The sequence below is a fragment of the Pseudorasbora parva genome, chromosome 23 (assembly GCF_024679245.1).
Source record: "Pseudorasbora parva isolate DD20220531a chromosome 23, ASM2467924v1, whole genome shotgun sequence".
Classification (NCBI taxonomy): Eukaryota; Metazoa; Chordata; class Actinopteri; order Cypriniformes; family Gobionidae; genus Pseudorasbora; species Pseudorasbora parva.
Window position 1 is genome coordinate 27,021,610 of NC_090194.1, and position 25,853 is coordinate 27,047,462.

The following is a 25,853-nucleotide window of genomic DNA, read 5'->3' on the forward strand; positions in this document are numbered from 1 at the left end:
GCTGAGAAGCCAAGGGCTCATGCATATTTACATGACAGTTACAGAAGCGCAGATGTTTCTTAACACTGAAAGAAAATGTAGATTTGAGTCTTGAAATCAGCCTCTCTTTTCTGTAATTTAATAGAAAAAATTAAGAAAGAAAAAAAAGTTAGTTATCATAATAACTGATTGTGACAACCATAGTTTGAATGCAATCTGTCTCATCTATTTTTTTTGAGGGTATGTTCGGAGGAGTGTAATTTCTATCTCATCTGACTTGGCAGATAAAATGGTCAGCGGACCTTTTTTTTTTTTTAGCGAATCAGTCTCCAGTGTCTCTATATTGATTACAGGCAAGAGACAGAAAACATTTGCAATGGCCATTTTGTGATGCATCATTAGAGTCTTTCTCTAGCAAGCGCTTAAAATCAACATGGTTTGAAAAGCATGCACACAGAATTGAATCGAACATCAAGACAACATACACTATATTGCCAAAAGTACTGAGACACCCCTCCAAATAATTGAATTCATGTGTTCCTATCACTTCCATGGGCACAGTTATATAAAATCAAGCACCTAGGCATGCAGACTGCTTCTACAAACATTTATGAAAGAAGGGGATGCTTTCAGGAGCTCAGTGAATTCAAGCATGGTACCTTGTTGTCACCTCTGCAATAAGTCCATTTATGAAAAGGGGTTTCCATGGCAGAGCAGCTCCATCCAAGTGCATCACCAAGTGCAATCCAAAGTGTCAAATGCTGTGGTGTAAAGCATGTCACCACTGGACTGATGATTCACGCTTCTCTGAATGGCAATCCATGGGACGAGTCTGGATTTGGTGTTTGCCAGGAGAACGTTACTGAATGCCTGAATGCATTGTGCCATGTGTACAGTTTGGTGGAGGGGGATTATGGCGTGGGGTTGTTTTTCAGGGGTTGGGATTGGCTGCTTAGTTCCAGTGATAGGAACTCTTAGTGCTTCAATATGCAGAGACTTTTTGGACAATTTCATGCTCCCAACTTTGTTTATAGAGCAGACACTGAGAGCCAGGCCTTCTCATTCAACATCAGAGCTTGACCTCACAAATGCGCTTCTAGAAGAATGGTCAATCATTCCCATAAACACACTCATAGAGAAGAAAAGAGTTGATTCTGTTACAGATGGAAAGGGTGGGCCAACTCTATATTCTTAATCAATATGGTTTAATGGGATGTCATGTGCATGTAAAGGCAGGTTTCCCAAACTGTATAGTATATATATGCCAGGAGATACAAAACAGCTTTCATTCTTGCATACAACAGAGGAGCATAAGAGACTTCTTTCAATCTGCTTTCTGCAAATCTTGCAGACACAAACGTTTGGGCAGAACATATATGAAAATGTGAATCAAAAGGCACTTTTCTATCTTCAGGCTGAACGGTTCTAAGAAAGGAATGATTCCAGTTATATTTCCAGTTGAGCTTGGTTCAGCTCAACACGATTACAAACCAGTCAACCATGCTGAACAGTGCGGGTACGTCGCCAAACACAAGTTAATATTAAAATGTCTGATCATCCGCCATAAAAGAAATAAACAGTGGAAATACTGAATAGACAAGTGGAAATAAAGAGCATGAAAAAAGAGAGCTCTGAGTCTCTCCCCTTGGTTGTAGTACACTGATAGATACTGAAGCTGTTTGTGTTCTCTCAGTCAGATTCATTCACTCATCTCTCTTTTTTCTTCTTTATTTATATTCTGTAAAGCATGGGAATGTTCTGTGCAAGTATTCTAATGAGCTGTGATTTCCACCTGTACAGCCTTCAGTGCAAACACTCTCAGGAAGTGCATTCCGTGTGTCTAGGATGCATGCGGTGTGCTCTCTGCAGAGTTGTGATGCGACCTGATCCCGGATCAGATGAGAGATCATTCGCTCATGCGTTTACACTCTCGCCCTGAGCCAGTAAGACGGGGGAATTCCTCAGCGCTCATCTCCTGGGCCTCTCCGAAATCTAGCCCAGTCAGGCTGGATTACATCTCCCGTACCTCCATTTCAAATACAAATCATAAATGTGTTTCTCTTTCAGAATGGTGAATTATTAATACAGTATGTGAGCTGCAATCCCTGGAGAGAGCTCATGAGTTTTAGAGGAAGAGGAGAGCGAGGGTTTTCTCTCTCTGCACATATACTTAATCTACATTTGATGCAAACTGAAGTAGAAATGCGTGTGTGTGTGTGTGTGTGTGTGTGTGTGTGTGTGTGTGTGTGTGTGTGTGTGTGTGTGTGTAGTCTCAGCTTTCAGTCTCTAGCATTAGGCAGTGTTATTGTAATTTTATTTATATACTTGTTGTAATTGATACAATCTTTATTTGAAGAGTGAAGTTACGTTCAAAAAGTCATTCCTCTATTATGATAGAGTAAACTTTATACATGACAACTGCTCTGTCTGGCTCAGCAGCAGTGCCAATGTAGATCATACTTGTCAAAGGTTTAACAGACATAACAGACATAACCGAATCGTTGTCATTTATGAAGAAGATTGCGTGGGTGTTTGAATTGAGATTGTGGAGCTCTAGTTAATGATATAATCTGTAGCATTAGGTCTAAGTCAGAAAGTGTGTGCCAGACAAACCCAAAGCCACACATTCTACTGTTTTTAACTATTTAACAAATATTTATTTTAATATATTTACTTTGAGATAATTCTGTTGAACTGAATTTGTATATTCCTTGACTATAGATACAACTATGAGGTGCATGACACTTTGGAATTGCTGCAATATTTTGTATATATATATATATATATATATATATATATATATATATATATATATATATATATGTATGTATATATATATATATATATATATATATATATATATATATATATATATATATATATATATATATATATATATATATATATATATATATACAAAATATTGCAGCAATTCCAAAGTGTCATGCACCTGTATGCACCTATAATGTATCTATAGTCAAGGAATATACAAATTCAGTTCAATATATATATATATATATATATATATATATATATATATATATATATATATATATATATATATATATATATATATATATATATATATATATATATATATATATATATATATATATATATATATATATATATATATATATATATATATGACCATCCAGTGAATAATAGTTTCTGCTCCTCTCAATTTCGATTTCGTTTCAACTCCTACGGTGGCCGATTTAGTCATGGCTTCCAGTTCGACCTCTTCGGTGACTGTTGCTTCAAGTGATGAGGTAATTTTTGAAAACTATTATAATTTGCAGTTATTTAATTTACCAAAAGATCTATGATCAAATTAATCAATGTAAAATGAATAATAGTTTTACGTTTTCGTTATTTTTTACCATTTCATTGCTAACATCAGCTATCAGGTTCCCAGACGAATGCAGGCTAATCTTAGTAAAGGAACTTTTATCAGTGCTATCGTTATTGTACGACATCACTAGCGTAAGGCAAACAAATTATAATGCAATTAAAATATTAATCTTGTGTTATCCTTCATAGAACACGGATTTATGTTATAAGGTAAACAATACTTTTTCATCATTGACGCGAGGAAAACTATCCTAGACGTCGTTCTAGTGTTATGCACAGCACACCATGATAATTAGCCAAGCAACAATAAAACTTCCAATATACACAAATAGGCTAAATTAATATTAACGTTACCTGTCGAGAAGAAAGCAGGCAACGTCGGCGTTCTTTTTAAAATCGTTGCTCCTCATGAGCTCTTTCCATCTTGGAAAGGCCACTCCAATATTTACTTTTGTCTTGTTGATTTGCCTGTTGCGTTGCCGTCTTAATTCTCTTTTCCGCTTCCTTGGCGACTCTGATACATATCCCGCAATGTTACTAGGTCCCTGACCCGGGTCGAATTCGGTAATCAATTCCGGGACGTGGTTGCTTTCACACAGAAGGCCGGCCCGGCAATGTTCCGGGAATATTGCGGGTCCGACGTGCAGTGTGAAAGGGGCTTAAGAGTGATCCTCCATCATCATATAGCAGCCTCAAGCAATCCTCCTCTTCACATTCGACACGGTGCCATCGAGTGTAAAAACGCGAAAAGCGAAGCTTGTATTTACGGGTATGTCCCTCTTTGACTAATGTACTTTCAAGATGGAGGGGCAACATGGCGACCGCCATCCGAACCCCTAACACTTATGTATTTTCAATGGTTTATTATAAAATTACGAGAATACATTATTACTTGAAAGAAGTAAATATACATTAATGAGCACAGATATTTTGAAAGAACTAAGTGATTTTAGCTAAGAATAAACTAAAAAAGTTACACAGTGTAGCTTTAAACAGCAGTGTGTAATTAAATTTGACCATTAAACATTCCTACACAGGTGAATGAATCAATAAATTGTTTTTTTTTAAATGGTTTGTCAATAACCTAAATGGGTCAGTGAAACAAATTGGATTTCCAGATACAACCTAGTACACACATACATACTTATATTAGCATTAGTATTTGTCTTTCAGGTTTTGATTATTTGAGTTGAAATCCTTCTAAATATGTGGTTTCCCTATTCAGAAACGATCATCTTTGTGTGCCATTTATGCTGAACACATGCTTCACTTTTGATAATTGTAAGTTTCATGAAAGATTGTGGGTCACAGAAAAGAGAGTTGACATTTTCAGGGTGCATGTGACTCAACGGTTATTCTCTGTCATTTGCTTTTCAAAGACATTCTCAAAGACAATTGTGTGAGATTGTGTGTGTGTGTGTGTTTGTGTGTGTGTAATTCAAGGTTCCCACTGTCAAAGAGAAGCTGGAAATATCAGTGAATTCGAATTATTAGTTTAAATTGTCATTAATAATATCCTAAAAAGTGTGGTTATGCTAGAATTTCTAATTATGCACAGCTCTTAATGTCCTATTGCAGTATTTATAAAATAATTTAAAAATGCTTCTGCGGTAATTACAAATGACCGGAAAAGTCATGGTAGAATCATGGGAATTCACTGGTCAGGTGTGGAACTCGGACGGAGGTTGATCATACAGCTGTCAGGATGTGTTTCCTGGCCCGTAAAATCTCGTTCTCCCCTGCTCTTTTATTAATGCTGGAGTTTCTCTGATTAATTATTTATAATTCCTGTCTTTATGGTGTTTTATATGTGATCTCACCTGTATGATTGTGTTTGCCCTTCTAGAGATGTTTAAAATCTTATTGACATTTCTGACAGGAACATAAGCTGTTTTTACCCCTGTGTGAGGGAAGCATCTCTAACATTTATCTTCTAGTAGTGGACTTTTCTCCATTATTTCTACAAAAGTAAGCCCAGAGAGTCCAGTAGAGTTTCACTTCTCCTTTAAGAATGATAAGAGCTCTGTCTGCCTCTTCAGCTTTCCTTTCAGGAGCACAGAGGAGTGTGTATGTGTGTGCGTGAAGAGGTCCTTAACCTCCCATCAGATAGAGGCAGAGAGGCATTTCAGCAGTCCAGTGACAGACACTTTTAAAAAAAGACTTGCAGTGCTACACTGATTTCACCAGCTCAATGTGCGTTACTGGTGTGTGATGCATTTTTGATCTTCTCACGACTTCACTGCTGTCCTGTGTGTGAAGAACAGTATACAAGCACACTTAAAGTATTGGGAAGTATAGGAAGTATTATGATATTATATGGGCTGGACTGTATGGGCTACAAAATCTGGTATGACATGATGTGATATACATGGGATGCACAGATATGGAAATTTTGGAAATATGGAAATATTCCAAATATGGAAATATTCAATAATTCTTTATATTTAAATTCCGATAACCGATATATTGGCCGGTAAATCTAAATACACATTTTTAATAAACTTTGAGAGCCTGGTTACAAAAACAAAATAAAGCCATGATAAACAATAAATCACAATAAAAGCCATGTTGCAAACACTTCAACATGAGTCAAACCTATACTATATCATTTGACACTCCTATGGCCAACTTACATTATTAAAAAATGGTAACAATTTAGGTTAAATTTAAGGTTTAATAAATGAACAATACTTCTACAGGTTTTATTAATCTTAGTTCATGTTAATCTCATCAGTCCAAAGTTGTGTCTGTTAACATTAGATAATGCACTGTGAATGGACTGTTTATAAAAACACACACATTTTATTACTAACATTAAAGCTACACTGAGTGATATTTTCCCCCATCTAGCGGTGTAAAGGTATATGACCATCCAGTGAATATTAGTTTCTGTTCCTCTTTAAATTCTGATTTCATTTTAACTCCTACGGTGGCTGATTTAGTCCGAGATTAACATGGCAATCCCCCTCTCCACATTCGACACGGCCATCGAGTGTTAAAACGTGAAAGGTAAAGCTTGAATTTATGGTTATGTCCCTCTTTGGCAAATGTACTTTCAAGATGGAGGGGCAACATGGCGACCAGCATTCGAACCCCTCACCCGTATGTATTTTCAATGGAATATTATAAACATACCAGAATACTTTACTACTTGAAAGAAGTAAAATTACATTAACGAGCACATATATTTTTGAATAGCTAAGTTTTTAGCTAAGAATAAACTAAAAAAGTTACACAGTGTAGCTTTAAAAAAGGTTATCGCTCTGTTTGTTCATGTTAGTTAATACGCTAACGAATGAAACCTTATTTGTAAAATCTTATCTAAAAATAAAATACCTAAATAATGCAAACAAGTTATTTGACAACATTACTTGCTGCGTATAAAGAATCAAAATGCAAGTGCCATACATGAAATTGCAATTGGAAATGGTTTCAATTAAACCATATTGTTGATGAAAATTATACGAGAACAAGAAAAGTGCTAGTTATCAATAATAATGCTCTGGTGTTTTGATTTATTTTTATATTACAGTAATAGTAAACATCTTTAATTTTAGTCTATTAGTCTATCAAATAATGCTACTGTTAGAGAGCGCACACTTAGGAGAATGAACAACTGTAAGCGCTTAGAAGGTTAATTAACAACTAAACGCATCATATATGAGAACAATCAGATGTTTATGCAAAATAAATATTATATTACAACTTGAATTGGCACAAAATCACTAACAGGTGAAGGCCTATAACTCCTGTGGATACTCTTCCCCGAAAGCGTGCGCTTAAATTGAAGATGATCACCGGTACATTAAAGCGCTGCTGATTATTAACTCAATGAAACGCAACCTATAAGAGATGAATCAGATGTTTATACTACAGAAATCTGTCTCTCAGCTGAAGGAAATAATACATTATCTATCGGCTTGAATATATCGGTCAAATTTTCTTATTGCTCTAATTCATTCCAAATTTGTTCTGTTGGGTTGATTTCAGGACTGTGTGCAGGCCAGTCAAGTTTATCCACACCAAACTCGCTCATGCATGTCTTTATGGGCACTGCTTTGTGCACTGGTGTGCGGTCATGTTGCAACAGAATGGGGCCATCCACAAACTGTTCCCACAAAGCTGGAAACATGAAATTGTCCAAAATGTATTGGTATGCTAAAGCACTAAGAGTTACTTTCATTGGAACGAAGCAGCCAAGCCTTACCCCTGAAAAACAACCCCACACCATAATTCCCCCTCCACTAAACTTTACACTTTGCACAATGCAGTCAGGCAAGTACCGTTCTACTGGCAATCGCCAAACCCAGACTCATCCATTGGATTTCCAGACAGAGAAGCATTATAACTCTAGAGAACACGTCTGCACTGCTCTTTGCATACCATTTGCATATATTTGCATACTTGATGCAAGGTTTGGATGCAGCTGCTTGGCCATGGAAACCCATTTCTTTAATTCCTCTACGCACTGTTCTTGAGCTAATCTCATGAAGTTTGGATGTCTTTATTTAGCTATTGACTCTGCAAAAAGTTGACCACTTTTTTTACTGTGTGCCTGAGCACATGCTGACCCCACTCTGCAATTTATACATGGCCTACCACTACATGGCTGAGTTGCTGTTGTTCTGTTGACCATACAGTTGACAGTTAGAATATTTAGACCATAGAATAATTAGTAGTCCTATCACGGTGCCACGATTGAATTCTATGAGCTCCTGCGACCGACCCATTCTCTCACAAATGTTTGTAGAAGCAGTTGGCATAGCTAGGTGCTTGATTTTATACACCTTTGGCCATTGAAGTGATTTGAACACTTGGATTTAATGTTTTAACGCTAATAGTTAGCCTGACAAGCCAGACCCACATCAAGATGTTTGGTCTGGAAACTCACCATTGACAGCTCAATCCGAGGGGCGGGATAAACGGTTGTCTTTCAAACTCCCTCTGCAAGCAATAGGATAGCGCTACACCAACCAGAGCAACGTGAAGTGGAGCTAGTTGACAGATTAAACTTTCGCCACATCCAGTCGGCAAAACTCAGAACCCTTTTTAAGAATGATTTCAGTGCCGTTCTTTTTTTTTTTTTAAGAAAAAAACCTGACTCCATGTCTTCCAGAGTCGCAGTCAAGCTGATTCGAAAGACTGCTGTTCGCCATCTTCTGTGTTTTTCTGTGTCATTATGTTAAGCCCCGCCCACTGACTCTATACACAATGTGATTGGCCTGACCAGGGTTTGGTTTTTACAGCTCAGACGTGTATTGAGAGTTGCTAGAAGATACTCGCGGCAGATTAGATTTGCTGCCACTAGGGTGCGTCTAGATTTCTAGGCTAGCTAATAGTCTCAACTTAGAGAAATGCAGCCCTGATCAGGTCTTTCATGATAAAGAGTGGACTGGTCTGGTCTGATATATTATGTGAAATGAACTATGATAGTCGAGTCTATAGAGTGGTATGGTATGTAATGTAACAATATGGTATGAACTGGTCTTGTTTGATGTGGTGATCTGGTCTGATATATAATGTGATATGATATGGAGTAGAATAGACTTGGCGGGTATAGTACTATGGTCTGGTCTGCTGTTGTCTATTCTGGTTTCCTTTGAGAGCAGCAGACACAGCTTTGCTTCCAGCTGTTAACCCATAGTTTCAGAAATATGTCTGTTCTCATTTTGTTCCTGATCAAAGTGTTTAACCCCACATTGCTCCAGGTGGAACCGCTGTAATGTAGGTCCATTTGAATGTGTGTATTGGTTAGCCATGGGGCTTGTGTGGGCGGTGCAGGTTTGACTCCAGCTGCTGTGATATTTTAATACTCCTCTATTAAAGACACACCATGCCCCCTGTGTGTGTTTGTGTGTGTGTGTGTGTATGTGTATGTGTGTTTATACCCACCGACCTCATTCTGAGGTCCCCCACTGTGCTGGACAGTCTGTCTCTTACACTCAGACGACAACTCATGTTACCTAGCGACCGTATCCAGGAGGCAGACAGTACACTGACACATGGACCACTTTGGCTCCCCTGAGTCTCTCTCTCTCTCTCTCTCTCTCTCTCTCTCTCTCTCTCTCTCTCTCTCTCTCTCTCTCTCTCTCTCTCTCTCTCTCTCTCTCTCTCTCTCTCTCTCTCTCTCTCTCTATGTCTCTCTCTCTCTCTCTATGTCTCTCTATGTCTCTCTATGTCTCTCTCATGTTTGTGTGTGTGTGTGTGTGTGTGAGAGAGAGAGTCATGAAGGGCAAATTACTCCAGACTCCGGTGTCTCTCTGCAGGATTCTTTGTGTTTTCTTTTAAGAATCTGCCTGTATCATTCAGAGGTTTCTTGTCATACAATTGTCCTGTTAGCAAGGAAACTGATAATGCAGCAAGGCATCAGCGACTGCTTTCTCTACAGAAACTTTGTTTGACATCTGATCTTATTGACGATCTGGTATTCTTATTAATGTTTGAACAAAATGTGGATCTTTTTACCTGATGTCATGAGCATGGGCAATAACTAAATTCCATCATAGAAAGAGTTCAAATGACTTCACTTTTGTTAAACATCCCATCTGGATTTGATTTATAGATATATTAGAGAATGAAACGGATATATTGTCAATTTTCAGTATGTTAAAAACACTGAATGAATCTCGCACGTCAACATGAACTTGCCTAAAGTAAAATGTCAGACCTGTGGTGAAAAGCAACACATTGTCATCCTTGTTAAGTGCCAAAATTAGCAAAATGAAAATCTCTTACCATGATGCATTCTGTACAGTGTACTTTGTATGGTCTTTGACTCATGAGTGTGTTTGTTTGTTTGTTTGTTTGTTTTCAGGTAGAGGATGCCATGCTAATGTTTGATAAAACTACAAACAGACATAGAGGTAAGACCATTGAGGTTCTTTAAATTGTTGTTTACTGTGTGACATTAACTGATCCTTTTTTATATGAATGGTCTATTTTGCACACTTCCATTCAAAGGATGTTTTTAAATCTCTTTTTGTTAATTTTTCAAATTATTCCCTTATGCTCACTAAGTCTGCAAATATTATTGCAATTTAAAATCTTAACCCCAAACTTCTGAATGGTAGTGTACCTTCCTGTGTTACCAGCTACATTTTCTTTATCAACTCCTTTAATTACACAGCAGATCAAATAAATCCTCACCTCCACTCATTTTACATAGATATCTGTCACAAAAAGGTGCTCGATCAATATATCCACAAACAAAAACACACGCATAGCACTTGTAGAGCTCTACGCTGATTATTTTTGTCTATATTTCATTAGTTTTGTAATCCTTGAAAATGTTTTGTTATTATGCCTAAAACATGATGCCAAATGCTGTTATTAATACTGTCATTTGTATGCAATAAAAAAACCAGTATGTACAGTATGATTGGATCTGTACAGTACAGAACATTTCAGAGAGGGAAAGGTGTAGTGTGTGAAAAAGAGAGCCGGATAAACAGTCAATGTGTCTAAAACAGCCAGTAAATGTGTGTGATTTTTAGATTGTGAGAGCGCATATCCTTCACACACATTATTTCACACTACTGTCTCCTTTCTCTCCCGTGTCCTTCATGCCCTCCAGGTGACTGTTAAACTGCTGTTAAAAGACGCTCTTTGTCCGCCTCCATTCTTTTCACCCCCCCTCTCCTTTCACTAAAGAGACTGCAGCAGAATCTCTCTGGCATTTTCAGTCTGAAATGAGGATGATTGTGTTGGAAATTGAGCTCCAAAGCTCCATCAGTCCTGCTGCCCCAGTGCATTGTGGGAACGTGCATTGGCTCTCCTGTGGGCACACGGATCAGGGATGTTATTCAGACATTGAAGGGGTTTTGTGGCAGGATTTCATGCTGTTAATTACAGATGTAATGGTGTGATTTTCATCAGGGCTCTGCTGGTTGCTTTTGTGAGGCGTTTGTGTGCCGTTACAGTGAATACCCAAAGGCCATACAGCCCTCGCTCTGCCAGAACACACACTGTGTTTGCAATAACATGACGTCATTCAAACCAAAGTTTTATAGCTTGTTATTTTGCTTTAATTGTATATATCGCTCACATTGTGAAACAATGAATGTTTTAGTTGAGTGGTTGCATTATCATATAAATGCATTCAGGTTGTAAAGTTCAAACATACTTTTTCAGTTGCGTTCAACAGTAATCTTGAGACTTCTGTCATTTATGTGTGAGCAGGTGTACATGTCCAGAGAAGCTTGAACAGCTAGTGATGACAAAACATAACTTAAATCCATGTGTTTTTGAATATATTTTTACCTGGCCTTCTCAGGTGTCTTAAATCATGAGAAGGGGATTTTAGAGTAGTGGGCATTAGCATAAACAGTCTCCCTCTACAGGCAGCTTTCTCTTTCAGGTCGAACAGTAGATGGATGAATGGATGGATAGGAAGACAAACGGATGGATGGATGGATGGATGGATGGATGGATGGATGGATGGATGGATGGATGGATGGATGGATGGATGGATAGATAGATAGATAGATAGATAGATAGATAGATAGATAGATAGATAGATAGATAGATAGATAGATAGATAGATAGATAGATAGATAGATAGATAGATAGATAGATAGATAGATAATCACAATTATTTTTTTCTGATTTGAGGACTTGAATCCAGCATCTCTCTTGTCCTCTATTTACTGCAGTAATTCACATATTTCAGTGTGACATCTAAAACACTAGTGCAATCCAAACCCTCATTTCCCTGTCAAACACCCTGCTAGTGTCTGACAGAAGGTGGTTTTGACATGATGTTGGCAAGAGGTGGTTTAGTCTCGATTTTTATTTTGGCTGTTTGTGTAGGAGGGCACTTTTAATGCAGTGCTGAAGGCGGAAGCACAGTTCCCATCATTCTGCATTAAATGCTGCACGCATTAACGTCCCCCCTGCATTACATTGCTACTACATTCGTTCATCTGTCTCAAGTGCATTTTTCTCAAAGAAGGCATTTTTTTCCTCGTTGCAATAAAAGACGCAGTAGCGCATTCACACCTGTAATTCCCATGGCAAAAGTTCTGCTTCTTTTGCTCACCCAATTTCCCTGAATATAAAAGTCTGCTGGGATGATGAAAGCTGGTGTAACGTCACGGATGATGATGGTCCTGTTCAACAGGCTTCCGAACGAGCGTCTGATTACAGCTGGAACTTTGTGATTTTCAAATGATGTAAGTAAAAGTAACAGCGTCTCGGTTTGATCAACAGAGAGCATGAATTATGACTTTTATTGTTGAGCTGCATAGAGAAAAGAAAAGGAGAGAAAGAGGAGCAGGTGTTGGGCTGAGTTAGGAATATTTGGCCATGGATGAGGTTTTGTTTTGTGTGTTTCCTGGATGCTCCAGAGGACAGGATTGTTCCTGGAAGACGAACAGAAGGTGGTATTGTGTGTGTCTGTAATCTGCTTACCTGGATCAGCGTTCCCTGGACTCAACGCAGTCCCCAGCCTGTGTGTGTGTGTGTGTGTGTGTGTGTGTGTGTGTGTGTGTGTGTGTGTGTGTGTGGCTGTCTGTTTGAGTCTGATAACTTTGTGGCATATTACAGTATTTATTTGTGTGTGAGTGTTTTGTTAGGTGTGTCATTGATATTCTGCTTTCATTCAGACTGATTGTAAGGAACAAGATGGTCAGAACCACAATCAAGAGCAGGGCATTTTCAGCTGTCATTTATAAGAAACACTCTCTCTCTCTCTCTCTCTCTCTCTCGTTATCTCTTCATTTCTCTCGCTCTCTTACCAACTCGTGTGTGTGTGTGTGTGTGTGTGTGTGTGTGTGTGTCTGTATATATATATATATATATATATATATATATATATATATATATATATATATATATATATATATATATATATAATATTTATCAGCATATTCAGCAACATTCAGCATTTGGGCAAAGAAAGAAAATGTCTGAAAGTTTTGGTGTTAAAGGTTGGATTTTGTGTTCCCTGTATGAGACATTATCAGTCCTTTTGCCAGTCACCTGCTTGTTTAAAGGGATACTTCACCGATTAAAAAGGAGAACAGTAATTTATATAGCACTTCTGAGAGTACTTTGACTCGGCACTGTAAAAAATCCCGGCTGAAAAATCCCCCCTCCCCCCTATGGACAGAAATGAGAAAGGGAGGGGGAGATGTGAGGGAGGAGGTTTCAGCCAGGACTTTTTACTGCGCCGAGTCGAAGTACTCTCAGATTCTTACAAATTTGTATTACTTAAAGGGGGGGTGAAACACTCTGTTTCAGTCAGTGTCATGTCAATCTTGAGTACCTATAGAGTAGCATTGCATCCTGCATATCTCCGAAAAGTCTTTATTTTTTTAATAATTATATAAGAAAGATGCGCTGTTCCGAGACTTTCCGAAAAAAGCAGAGCGGGTGGGGGCGTGTCGTGTGAGCGGAGCTAAATAATGACGTGTGCCCGCTGCTGCTTTTGTGTTGAGTCGAGTGCGTCGTAAAGCTGTGTCAACAGCGGGAAAAAAACTTTATTCAAAATAAAAATATGGCTTTTAATCAGATACAGCCATACATCTATGATCCGGAATCAGACCCAGAGGCTGCAGTTGAACAGGAGCAGCAGCAAAAACGACTAGAGCAGGACGTCTGTATGTGGTACAAGTTATACACTAACTATATAATATGCTTAGCGGCTTGTGTTATTTACATATTTATACTTGAATTATATTGTCGTATTTTTGTCTTTGAAGGTGTACATGTGGGAAGTGCAGTTGTGCACGTGTGTTTACGCGTGGTTTGTGTAGACAGTAAGCGGACTAAAAAAAACACAGACATTTGAAGCAGTCTCACTCACCCTTCTAACGTTGGGACTGCTCCATCCTTCAGCATTAGGCGATTGGGAAAATCCGGCGTCGAGCTGGGCCTTGTTTATGAAACAGTCGGCACCGAAATGCAGCGAACAGATATAAACATTCGCGCAACTCAGTTGCTGATCCGGAAAAGCAAATTGCATCCACTGTTGCCTTAACGCGGGGTTTTTGGCGAATCTGTGCAGGACTGTCTTGGTCTGGCAACCAAAATCGCACTTTTTTGGTGACATTGTTATGTGAACATCACCTGTCCAGCATCCTACGAGCCAGCGCTTTGATGGGCGTAGCCTGTTACTTTCGCTCTCTCCCTCTCTCTCTCTCACGCGCTTCCGGTAGAATTGTCCGTAAGGCCCATACAAGGAAATTCCGCCCCCATTAACGTCAAAGGGGACGTATGATCTCAAAAAACTTGCCGAAACTTATGACTAACCGGAAGTAGTATTTTTGACAAAGAAATACTCCCATCAAACGTCCACCTTAACTTTTGAAACTTTGTCTATGTTTAGTATGGGATTCCAAGTCTTTAACAGTGTAAAAAGATCAGTATGCATGAAACAGCATTTCACCCCCCCTTTAAAAGAGTTTAGGTTTTAAGAGGTGATTTGATTTAACAAAATAACTATAATTGTTTTAAAGTTCCTAAACTTTGTGTGGTGTGTGTGTGTGCGCGTGCGTGCGTGCGTGTAAATAAACAGATGCAATAAAAATAATTTATTCAACCCCCTTGACCTGTAAGACATTTTTCAAAGAAATTTCATGTCAAAGCGGGATTTGAGCTTCATAATGGAGCTCCGCTTCGCTTACATGTTCTGGTAAGCGTTTTTTTTTGCGTTCATTTTTATGTCCTGTCGCTATGCAGGCTCTTTTATTGTATATGACAGTGTAAACAGCTCAATAGCCCCTTTTTAAAATGTTTAATGTAGACCCTAGTCCATTGCGTTACGATTGCAAGAAGGATCAACAATGTCAAAACTGTGATGTGCAGTCAAATGTCCCGGTGTGTATGCTGTTTAAACAAGTGTCCTCACCGATAGGCTTGTTGTACTTGAGTGATAACTTGATGATGGAAGTCCAATAATTCAAGCGAATGTCCCAATAAATAAATAAATAATTAAATGTTTTTTTTTCTTCTTCTTGCCGCCCTATTCGCCTTTCAATGTCCCCTGCTTCTTTTAAAATATTTTCTTGTAAACTCAACAAGTAATTATATATAAAAATGGCCATTTAAAATAACTGTAATGGCCCTCATACTTCAATTGTTTGTAACATGTAATTTCTCCTAAATCCAAAATAATTCCATATAGCTGAAGTTTCCTCACTCTTCTTTCCTTCCTCGGCCATCGTATTTGCTAACGGCACAGTGTCGCAACTAAATTGACACTTCACACATCAATCTGAGCATAGCTGACACTTCCTGGGGCTTCACCTAATTGGGCAAATAGCAAACGAGCCAGCCATGTCTTCAGAGCTAAACATTATAGGTCAAATGTTTATTAGGCTATTTGTCGCATGTAATAAACTCTTTTCCCTCATTCATCGTGTCAGGCTGTCTGTTGCGATGTGTTCATCGTGCGAGTTTATATTGCGATGACGTTGAAAATTCGATGTATCATTCAGCCCTAGTACAGGCCACTCAATAACATTCCACGACTGATCCCTGAACCAAGCTCAAGTAGATGTGGATGTATACTTTGGGATGGCAGTCCTTCAGGAAGGTCCTTTGATTTGAAAACATTCTTCCAGAACTCCAAATGTCTATCCAAATGAGTTTTTGCATATTCAAGTCGGCCTATGTTGTTCTTGGTCAAGAGTGGCATTTGGCAAGATGTCCCAACATGAAGGCCATGCTTGTCTAGTGTTCTTTTTCAACTCTGCATTGAAAGTTTTTTTTTTTCAAGGTTTTTTCCTCCTTTCATCAGGTCATCTTGCAAGTCTTTGGCAGTAAATTGAGGGTTTTTCTCAGCTGCTCTGATCAAATATTTTGTTCCCCAATGATAGTGTTTTTTCCTCTCAAAACATCAATGGTTTTCTGGTACGACAATTTTTAAACTGATGAATAAGGCTGCCAATTGAGTCTCTAGGGACTTCTAGTGTTTTGGAAATCTTCTTGTATCCATAGACTTTATAATGTAATAAAGTGTTCTCTATAGCTCATTTGACATGGCCATATTTACTACTCAACTTTAGCACATGCATGAGCTAAATCTATGTATGTGTAACAGCACAAGCTAAATTAGTTTTGTTATAGAGTTTCTAAAGGTTTACCAGTGTTTTAACATCATTTTGTACTATACCATACAAAGCAGTGACTTAACAGCAGCATTGAATTGGGGTTGAAAAATTAGGACACCGCTGTATTATAAAAAAATCCTGTCGCTCAAAAGCATTGCATTATATCGTTTTACATTTAATTTGCCGCTAAAACACATTACTGTCTCCGGGGATTGAATAATTTTGAATGCAACTATAAAATACTATTTTTGAAAAGATGGAAGCTCAGTTACGATTAACCTGGGTGTTTAGAGAGACCTGAGAGGAAGAGAGGCAGAAGAGCTGTTTTGGGGATCCATCTTGCTAGGAAATGAAAATACTGCCTCTCAATTGTCAAAGTATGCAACCTTTAACCTTTTAAGCTCCTGGAGCTAATGTATATGCTGTAAATATACAGACTTGTGGGAGGGAATCAGGGACCTTAACACAGGTTAAACTCTCCCAGATTGAGGCCAGTGGTGAGAAATGCTGAGTCCACGGTGTGTTTGGTTTATCAAATACATCCTCGTGCAAACATATTACATTCCTGGTTTATTCTGTATATGTGCGCTCTATCTTCTAATAGCTTACTGACCCGACCAATATGCCCTGTCAAATCCCTGTCTGCTGAAATCCAGATATGCCATCAGAAAGATTTACTTTGCATGTTCTTGGGATGAAATGCATTATATTAACAGACACAAATGAAATGTCCAGGCTACGTATTGATCTACACGCATGCGATCTCGGTTACTTAAGGAAAAAAAAGTGTATTTTAAGTTGCGTATATGTAAGTTACGTATGAGTGTATATGTAAGTTAACTGACACATCTAGGAAATCTGCTCCTGTTTTCCTCGAATTTTACAATGAGCAGTCTAAAAAAAATTCCACTTCCTGCTCTGTTAACATGAGCTAGACTTTGCAAGTACTTATTTTTGGAAAAGCCAGTGGCTTTTAGATCACAGATTGTCCTCCGAAAAGTTTTATCAAGCATGCTGTCTCTACTTAAATGGATGCCCTCTGTATCACGAGGGACAGTGGTCGTGACATTATCCAGGTCTTCACAGCTGCCTAATTATAAATCATGTTTGTCTGTTTTGAGTGCAAACCTATTGTCCGTCTGTTAATCAAGGAGTCTGTAAATATTAGGCAGTGGAAATGTGCATTTAGCCTGTGGAGGGAACTGTTTTCTTATTAAACAAGTGCTGGCAGCTTCTTGGGGTGAGTCTTATAAATTTCTAATGCAGTGAGCGTCACTAACAGCTGTTTCCTTCCAGCAGCCAAGAGAGAGCAACCACACTCTCCTGCCAGCATCTGATTCCTTGACTTCTTTGGCATGACTTAAAGTACAATATTGCCAAAGTATCATGAAATATGACAAAATAAAAAAAATAGACTACATTATTTGGCTCAAAGAAGAAAAAAAAGTGAGTGTATATAATATGCAGAGATGAGCCAAAACGTTGACCACCTGCCTAATATTTTGTTGGTCCTCCGCATGCTGCCAAAATAGCACTGACTCACTAAAGCATGGTCTCGCCATGGATTAAACTTGTTGGTCCAGCACATCTGACATATGCTCAATTTGAATGAGATCTGGGGAATTTGGAGGCCAGGGCAGTGGTACCTTCACACATATGCAAGTCCTCCATACCATTTGCATTGATGCACTCCCATACCATGAGAGATTTTTGCTTTTGCATTGGTCGCTGATGTAAATCTGGATGGTCCCTTTTGTTTTTTTTGGACTGAAAGCTCATTGTGTGTTTTCCTCCAAAACAAGCTGAAACTTGGACTTCTCTTATCACAGCACACATTTCCAGTCTTTTGGATCATCGGAGATGAACTCGGGGCTCAGAGACCTCAGTGATATATCTGCATAGAATTGATATATAGCCTTCTCCTTTCGTAACAGAGATTCAAGTTGCATTTCTTGATGCAGCGGCAGATTGTTAAATGACAATGGTTTTCCAAAGTACTCCCGTGCCAATGTAGCTATTTTAACGCAGTAGCATTTTGTTTCCTCGTGTAATGCCATCTGAGGGTTTGAAGATTATTCAACAGAGGTTTACTGCCTTGCCAAAAGACGGGTTCACACTGTACGATTTTGGCCACATAAAGACAAATTTTGAAAATCCTAAAAGATTCCTCTGATCCTAGGCTAAAATCGGAAATCTTTGATCATTAGTTTGGTTGTTAGAATCATTTCACAATATTATGGTAGACAGTGCAAGACCTCAACACTTCGTAATCTTGAGAATCTCAATCTGCATTGAGAAATGTGATTTAAAAATAAATAAATATATATATATATATATATATATATATATATATATATATATATATATATATATATATATATATATATATATATATATATATATATATATATATATATATATATATATATATATATACGCACATTTTACACACACAGTTACACACACACACACACACACACACACAGAGAGAGGTGCTGGTCATATAATTAGAATATCATCAAAAAGTTGATTTATTTCACTTATTCCATTCAAAAAGTGAAACTTGTATATTTTATTCATTCATTACACATAGACTGATATATTTCAAAGGTTTATTTCTTTTAATTTTGATGATTATAACTGACAACTAAGACAAATCCCCAAATCAGTATCTCAGAAAATTAGAATATTGTGAAAAGGTTCAATATTGAAGACACCTGGTGCCACACTCTAATCAGCTAATTAACTGAAAATACCTGCAAAGTAAGTGGTCCAAAGTTATGTTCTCTGATGAAAGTAAATTTTGTATATCCTTTGGAAATCAGGGTCCCAGAGTCTGGAGGAAGAGAAGAAAGGCATACAATACACGTTGCTTGAGGTCCAGTGTAAAGTTTCCACAGTCAGTGATGGTTTGGGATGCCCTGTCATCTGCTGGTCTTGGTCCACTCAAGGTTCAAGTTCAACACAGCCATATACCAGGAGGTTGTAGAGCACTTCATGCTTCCTCCTGCTGACCAATTTTATGGAGATGCATATTTCATTTTCCAACAGGACTTGGCACCTGCACACAGTGCCAGTGCCTGGTCTAAGGACCATGGTATCCCTGTTCTTTATTGGCCAGCAAACTCGCCTGACCATAACCCCATAGAAAATCTAAAAATCTATGAGGTATTGTGAAGAGGAAGTTGTGTGATATGCCAGACCCAACAATGCAGAAGAGCTGAAGGCCACTCTCAGAGCAACCTGGGCTCTCATAACACCTGAGCAGTGCCACAGACTGATCGACTCCATGCTTTGTCACATTGCTGCAGTAATTCAGGCAAAAGGAGCTCCAACTAAGTATTGAGTGCTGTACATGCTCATACTTTTTCATGTTCATACTTTTCAGTTGGCCAAGATTTCTAAAAAAAAATCCTTTCTTTGTATTGGTCTTAAGTAATGTTCTAATTTTCTTAGATACTGAATTTGGGATTTTCCTTAGTTGTCAGTTATCAAAATTAAAAGAAATGAACATTTGAAATATATCAGTATGTGTGTAATGAATGAATATAATATACAAGTTTCACTTTTTTAAATGGAGTGAAATAAATCAACTTGGAATTGATATTCTAATTATATGACCAGCACCTGTATATACAATATGCAAGGCCTTATATATATATATATATATATATATATATATATATATATATATATATATATATATATATATATATATATATATATATATATATATATATATATATATTACTTTAGATCCTCTTAGAACATTATATTAATGTTTAACACACATTTGATTCCAACAAGTAGAGCTGGATATCTCTGAGTGGGTCAGAGAGAGCTGTATCACTTGAGGTCTTCAGAGAGACAGGCATGGCTGAATGTGAATCAGGAAGATTGGACAGCACTCATCAGCTCATCTGGATCTGAACGCTGACAGACAACTTCGGTCATATCCAGACATCAGGAGTTTCGCTCATTCTATGAAGTAAAGATCTGCCATTCTGTTCATAGCCATCAGACTATCACTAACTAACAGATTTTCTCACTTATATTAATTTAACATTAAACAGTCTTCATTTTCCTAGCAATCTAATTCTGGATCCATAATTGCATCTTTAGCCTAACTTGTACGACTCTTTTGAAGAGAGTTAAAACTGTCTCGTTGATAACAGTAATATTTTGCAAAGATGAGCTGAGCTGACAGGCTGTCGATCATTCTAACATTTTATCTCTTATCGGTGCAGTGATTGCTGTTGGCATGGGGATGGTGACGCACTGCTAATTGAGCTGAACGTGAATCTGGTTTCTCCTGCGTGATTGCGTCTGTCGCACGCTTGTCAGAGGTTTGAATTAGATTGACGGGCTCGCAGGCTGTATATATGCATGTGTGTTCTCTGGGATCCCCTTCGGTGTCATTTACATTTTTACGAGGATGCTCTCCACTCAGTCTGTTTTTCATGTAAGAGCGATTCAGAGAAAATCAATCATATTTCGCGAAGTGAAATTGAGTCACAGCAGCTATTAAGTGCCTTGACTCTATTCAGTGACCAAGAGGCGGAGAATCTCATGAATATTGAATGAGGTTCTTTGCACAGGTGAGGAAGACTTTGTCTCAAGCTGATCTCGGAGCAGCAGGGCATGTTTTACCATGCGTTCAAGAGCCAGTGTGGCTGCACAAATGTGTCCATCCACCTGTCTCCGTCTGAGCGTTCCCACTCTCTGTCTCTCTCTTTGTGGCAGGAATCACATCAGATCACAGAGACTCTTTGATATGCGTGTGTGCTTTGAGAACGGAGAGGAGGAGGTCTTTGAAAGTGGGGAGGTCTCAGTTGCTGGGCTCTTCACCACTGTTGAAGGAACAGCTTTTATATATCAGCACAACCTACACACACACACACACACACACACACACACACACACACACACACACACACACACACACACACACACACACACACACACACACACAATATTCTCTTTTTCTCTCTGTAACCCTTTTTTCCCCAAAGCGCTTCACCCCTCATATCTTCTAGAGAAGTGTTCCCAGGAGACTTGGTTTCCTCATCCCTGTTTAATTTTTTATTTTTGTAAATGTCACATCTCTTCTTTGTCCCTACAAAACCATTTTTTTGTTCTCTCTGCTCCTTTGTTCTCATTTCTCTCTCTATCCTTCCATCCATTTTTCTATTGCTTTGCAAGTAATTTTCCGACCATTGTGTTTGTGTGTAGATTGATATAGAGTATCCATCCGTCCGTCCATCCGTCTATCTATCATATCACAATATGCTTATTACAACAGCTTTTGATAACTGCATGATTTTAATACTCCAAAAGATTGCAAAAAGTCCAAGTTTTAGTTTGACACATGACAGTTACATACATCTGACATGCTTAATGTTAATTAAACGTAAGAAAACGAAGTATTCTCAGACATCGCGTCCCGAATTTGGTTCTCTTCCGTAGCTTATGTGGCCGAATACACATAAAATGAGAGAGAGAGAGAGAGAGAGAGAGAGAGAGAGAGAGAGAGAGAGAGACTGGTTGCACTTTAGGCCTATGATATTAATCAAATTGGTGAAAACTAAGTGAAACTATGCGCGTGTGCAAATTACACACAAAAAAATATTCTAAATGTAATGTCAAAAGGATCGGCTTGAAAAGTATTCATGTAAATGCAGTTTATGTCTTAAATGGCTGTTAATAGAAATATAAGATGTGTGTTATTAGATCTGCATTCGGTCTTAAAGGTGCAGCATCTAATATACCTGCTGACAATTGCGCCATTAATGTGAATCAAACAACAAAAGGCGAAGAGAAAGGTACTCTTAGCTCTTGAATAAGTAACTTTAGCTTTAATAAGCATTCATTTGTCCATTTATACAATGAAAACTATGCAGTGTCATTTTACGTTTGATTACTTTATTTAGGTGTCTTTTCTAGGTCATGAATCGTGATTAAAGCATTATATTTAATTTATATCTTTGTTTTATTTTATATTTCTTATATTTATTTGACCATTTGTTTGTACTTTGTTCTTGTTCTTATCTTGTGCATATAAAACAAACAATGCTGACACAGTAGTGCATCCATACACTGAATACTAAGCAGTGTTTTATTTTTACATTTGATTATTCAATTTCTATTGTTTCTGTCGATTGATCTTTCATCAATCAATCTATCATACCCGTTTTATAATTTTCTCTCTCTCTATATTTATTGTTCTCTATCTTTCAATATATTGTCCTGTTTTATAATTGTCTGTACCAGGGATAGGCAATGTCAGTCCTGGAGTGCCGCTGTCCTGCAGAGTTTAGCTCCAACCCTAATCACACTGAACAAGCTAATCAATGTCTTCAGGATTACTAAGGCTACAGGCAGGTGAGGGTTTTTTTCCGGATTAGAGCTAAACTCTGCAGGACAGCGGCACTCCAGGACCGACGTTGCCTATCCCTGCTTTGTACAGTATCTTTTATTCAGACGTTCACTCTATCATTCTCTTTCTGTAGTTTTTTTTTCTATTCTATTTATTATGCTGTTGTTCTCGTACTATTTTTTTTCTGTCAATCAATCGATCAATAGATTATTTCGTTCTCTCGTTTGTTTGATCTTTCATCCTTTCTATCGCTATATATTGTTCTATCATTCTCTCTCTGTTGTTCTTTGTATCGTTCTCTCTCACTGTTCTTTCCATTTATCATTCTATTGTTCTCCATCTTTTTTAACCCTTTCAAACGATGCTTCTATTCAAGTTTCCATTCAAAGATGATCTTTACAAACTTTGGTTTTCAATTTAAAACTTTGTGTGTGTGTGTGTGTGTGTGTGTGTGTGTGTGTGTGTGTGTGTGTGTGTGTGTGTGTGTGTACAATGTACTTTAATTCTAGATTCAAATTTAAATGGCAGATAAAATTCGCTGCCTAATATATATTCAATTCAGAGTGAATGTTGAAGAATGTCTAATTTATAAAACATTCTCAATTCAGCCCTGGTATTTGCAGTCAATGTCTAATCAGCCATTTTATAGAAGTGTAAATATGATATTATATTCTATTATGTGTGTGTGTGTGTGTGTGTGTGTGTGTGTGTTGTCATTAGGCTTGAGGGAAATTCACGTAGCAGTTGTTTAATCCAGATGTACTCAACAGGAAGCCTCTGGTCCTGCTGTTCAATAGACCTTTGAAAAGCTCTGAAACTCTCCACAAGTACCTGAGACTGTCTTTTTTTCTCGTTTCCTTTTTCTCACATGCTTGTGCATTCTCTCTCTCTCTTTCTCTAGTAGACCATTTCCTCTTTTCCTCTCCTTCACTCTCGCTCTAAGCTCTTGGGGCGGGCCAGCGTCCTTTCAGTCTTCAGATTTCATTTCAGGTCTTTTATCTCCAGAGGACAAAGCAGCCCACTGGCCCTTATCAGAGACACACACTCACGTATAGCATGCACACACACACACACACGCTCCCTCTCTCTCTCTTTTTGTCCAGAGAGAGCTGTCAAGAGCTGTTTGATGGACTGAAGGATGAAGACCTGCCTCTCCATCCTCCTCTTCAACAGATCTGTCACACACAAACACACACAGCTATGGCCATGGGCAGGTTCTGTTCACCTGCAGGATATCTGATTCTTTAGGTGTTCAGTGATGGCGAAATTGTCCTCATTGATTTATAGCAGATTGTTTTTTCTTCATATTACACTAAAGGAATCATAATTCACTCATCATTACATTTTTGTAAGCCCACTTACAAAGTTAATCAAGGGTTCTCTTACCAAAAGAGCCATAATTTAGATTTTTTTTTTCTCTCTAAAAAGCTGTTATTGCTACCTTACCTTTAAGACATTTGAAATGGCCTATGTTATGAATGTCTAACCTCAAAGTACTAGTGTAGTTCACTCGTCATCCATTTTTGCCCTTAATGTCGGCAGTCCTTTACTGTTATTATGGGACCAGGGCTGTCGGCAGAAAATATTTCACCAAAACAATAACATCCCATATTTAGCCTGCAACTGACCAAGTTGTATATCAAAACAACAAATTTAAATGCAACAAATTATAAATTTACTAATCATAGTCAGAGGAACACCATGCAGATGGGCTTCCCCTTTAAAAAACGTTTTTTTTTCTTCTGCTTTGAAATTATTTCACCGCATGACCTACACATCCCAGCATATTATTCTTAAAGCATCTACAAACCACTGATAATCTTATAGCATGGCTAAAAGCTTGCAAAGAGCACTCATTTTATTATCATTACAATGCGGTTATATATCATTGCAATGTCACAAAGTACCATTATAATCAGTGAAGCTGATGCACAATGAATCTCTTATTTACATGATTGTTTATTATAACAAGAGGTTTTGCTCGTGTACAGATCTCAGAACCAAACTCACCGCTCAAAACACCGGAGGAGCACCTCACGAGAATACTGATCCTAGAGCAGTATTTATGGACAGTTTTACCCTCTAAAAGCAATCAGAGAAGTTTGATTCTGCCATGGAATATATATATATATATATATATATATATATATATATATATATATATATATATATATATATATATATATATATATATATATATATATATATATATATATATATATATATATATATTAAGATAATTGAGACTTTTAATTGGAACAATGACCCCCAATAGCACCCCCATCCTCGGACGATGGGTCTGTCTGGAACACAATTAGCATTTACCTACAAATATAATTTTTTTACAACCTCTAAATGCTATTTTGATGTTAACCATCCATGATCTTTTTTGAACCGTGAATTTAGAGTATGTCTTAATAGTTTATTTTCAAATAAGAAGAATCCTGTTTTTTTATTTTATTTATCTCCTTCTGATGAATTTAAACACTTGGAATTAGGAAAGAGCACATTTTTGTACAAATTGGTTTTCAAAGTAGTAAAACGCAGGAATATTTAGGACTTTGATAACATGTTGTTTGGGGCAAACAAATGGAAAGATGATGTATTTGAAAATGATTGAGCAGCTCACACACATACGCACATTCCACCTACAAGACCAGTATGTGCTTTTATGAAATACCTGCCCTTACAGCATAAATCACCATTTACACCTCAACACGTGTGTGCGCGTGTGTGGTGTGTTCTGTCACACTAGCGACGGCTCATTACACATGGAGAGATTTTTCTGTGCTTCGTAAATGTCATGAGATGGAGAGATGGATGCAGATCTCTCACTCGCACACGGTTTCTATTTTTACTCGGAGGGATTGGTCTGATAAGACGTCAATTGCAGGGCTCTCCGCGCCAAAAGCTTTCTTGCTGAAGCTGATAAAGATGTCCAGAGCCAAGAGTGACAACAGTATGTGGTTGGCATGGTAACGGGGGGCATAGCTTATATATATGTATATGTATGTGTGTGTGTGGGTGCGTGTCTGAGAAAGTCAGCAGGTCGGGCTAATGAAGAGCCTCGTTAACAGGAGAGGAGATGATTA

The 25,853-nt window shown here is 37.9% G+C and overlaps 1 protein-coding gene across 9 annotated transcripts in view; it reads left to right on the forward strand.

Moving 5' to 3' along the window:
- The window catches only part of msi2a (musashi RNA-binding protein 2a), a 264,611-nt gene that overhangs the window by 145,171 nt on the left and 93,587 nt on the right, over positions 1-25,853 (forward strand). For all 9 annotated transcript variants that reach the window (XM_067433022.1, XM_067433024.1, XM_067433026.1 and 6 more), the window contains one exon: positions 10,148-10,196. In XM_067433022.1, the coding sequence (XP_067289123.1) occupies positions 10,148-10,196 (49 nt within the window). The remainder of the gene's footprint in view (positions 1-10,147; positions 10,197-25,853) is intronic.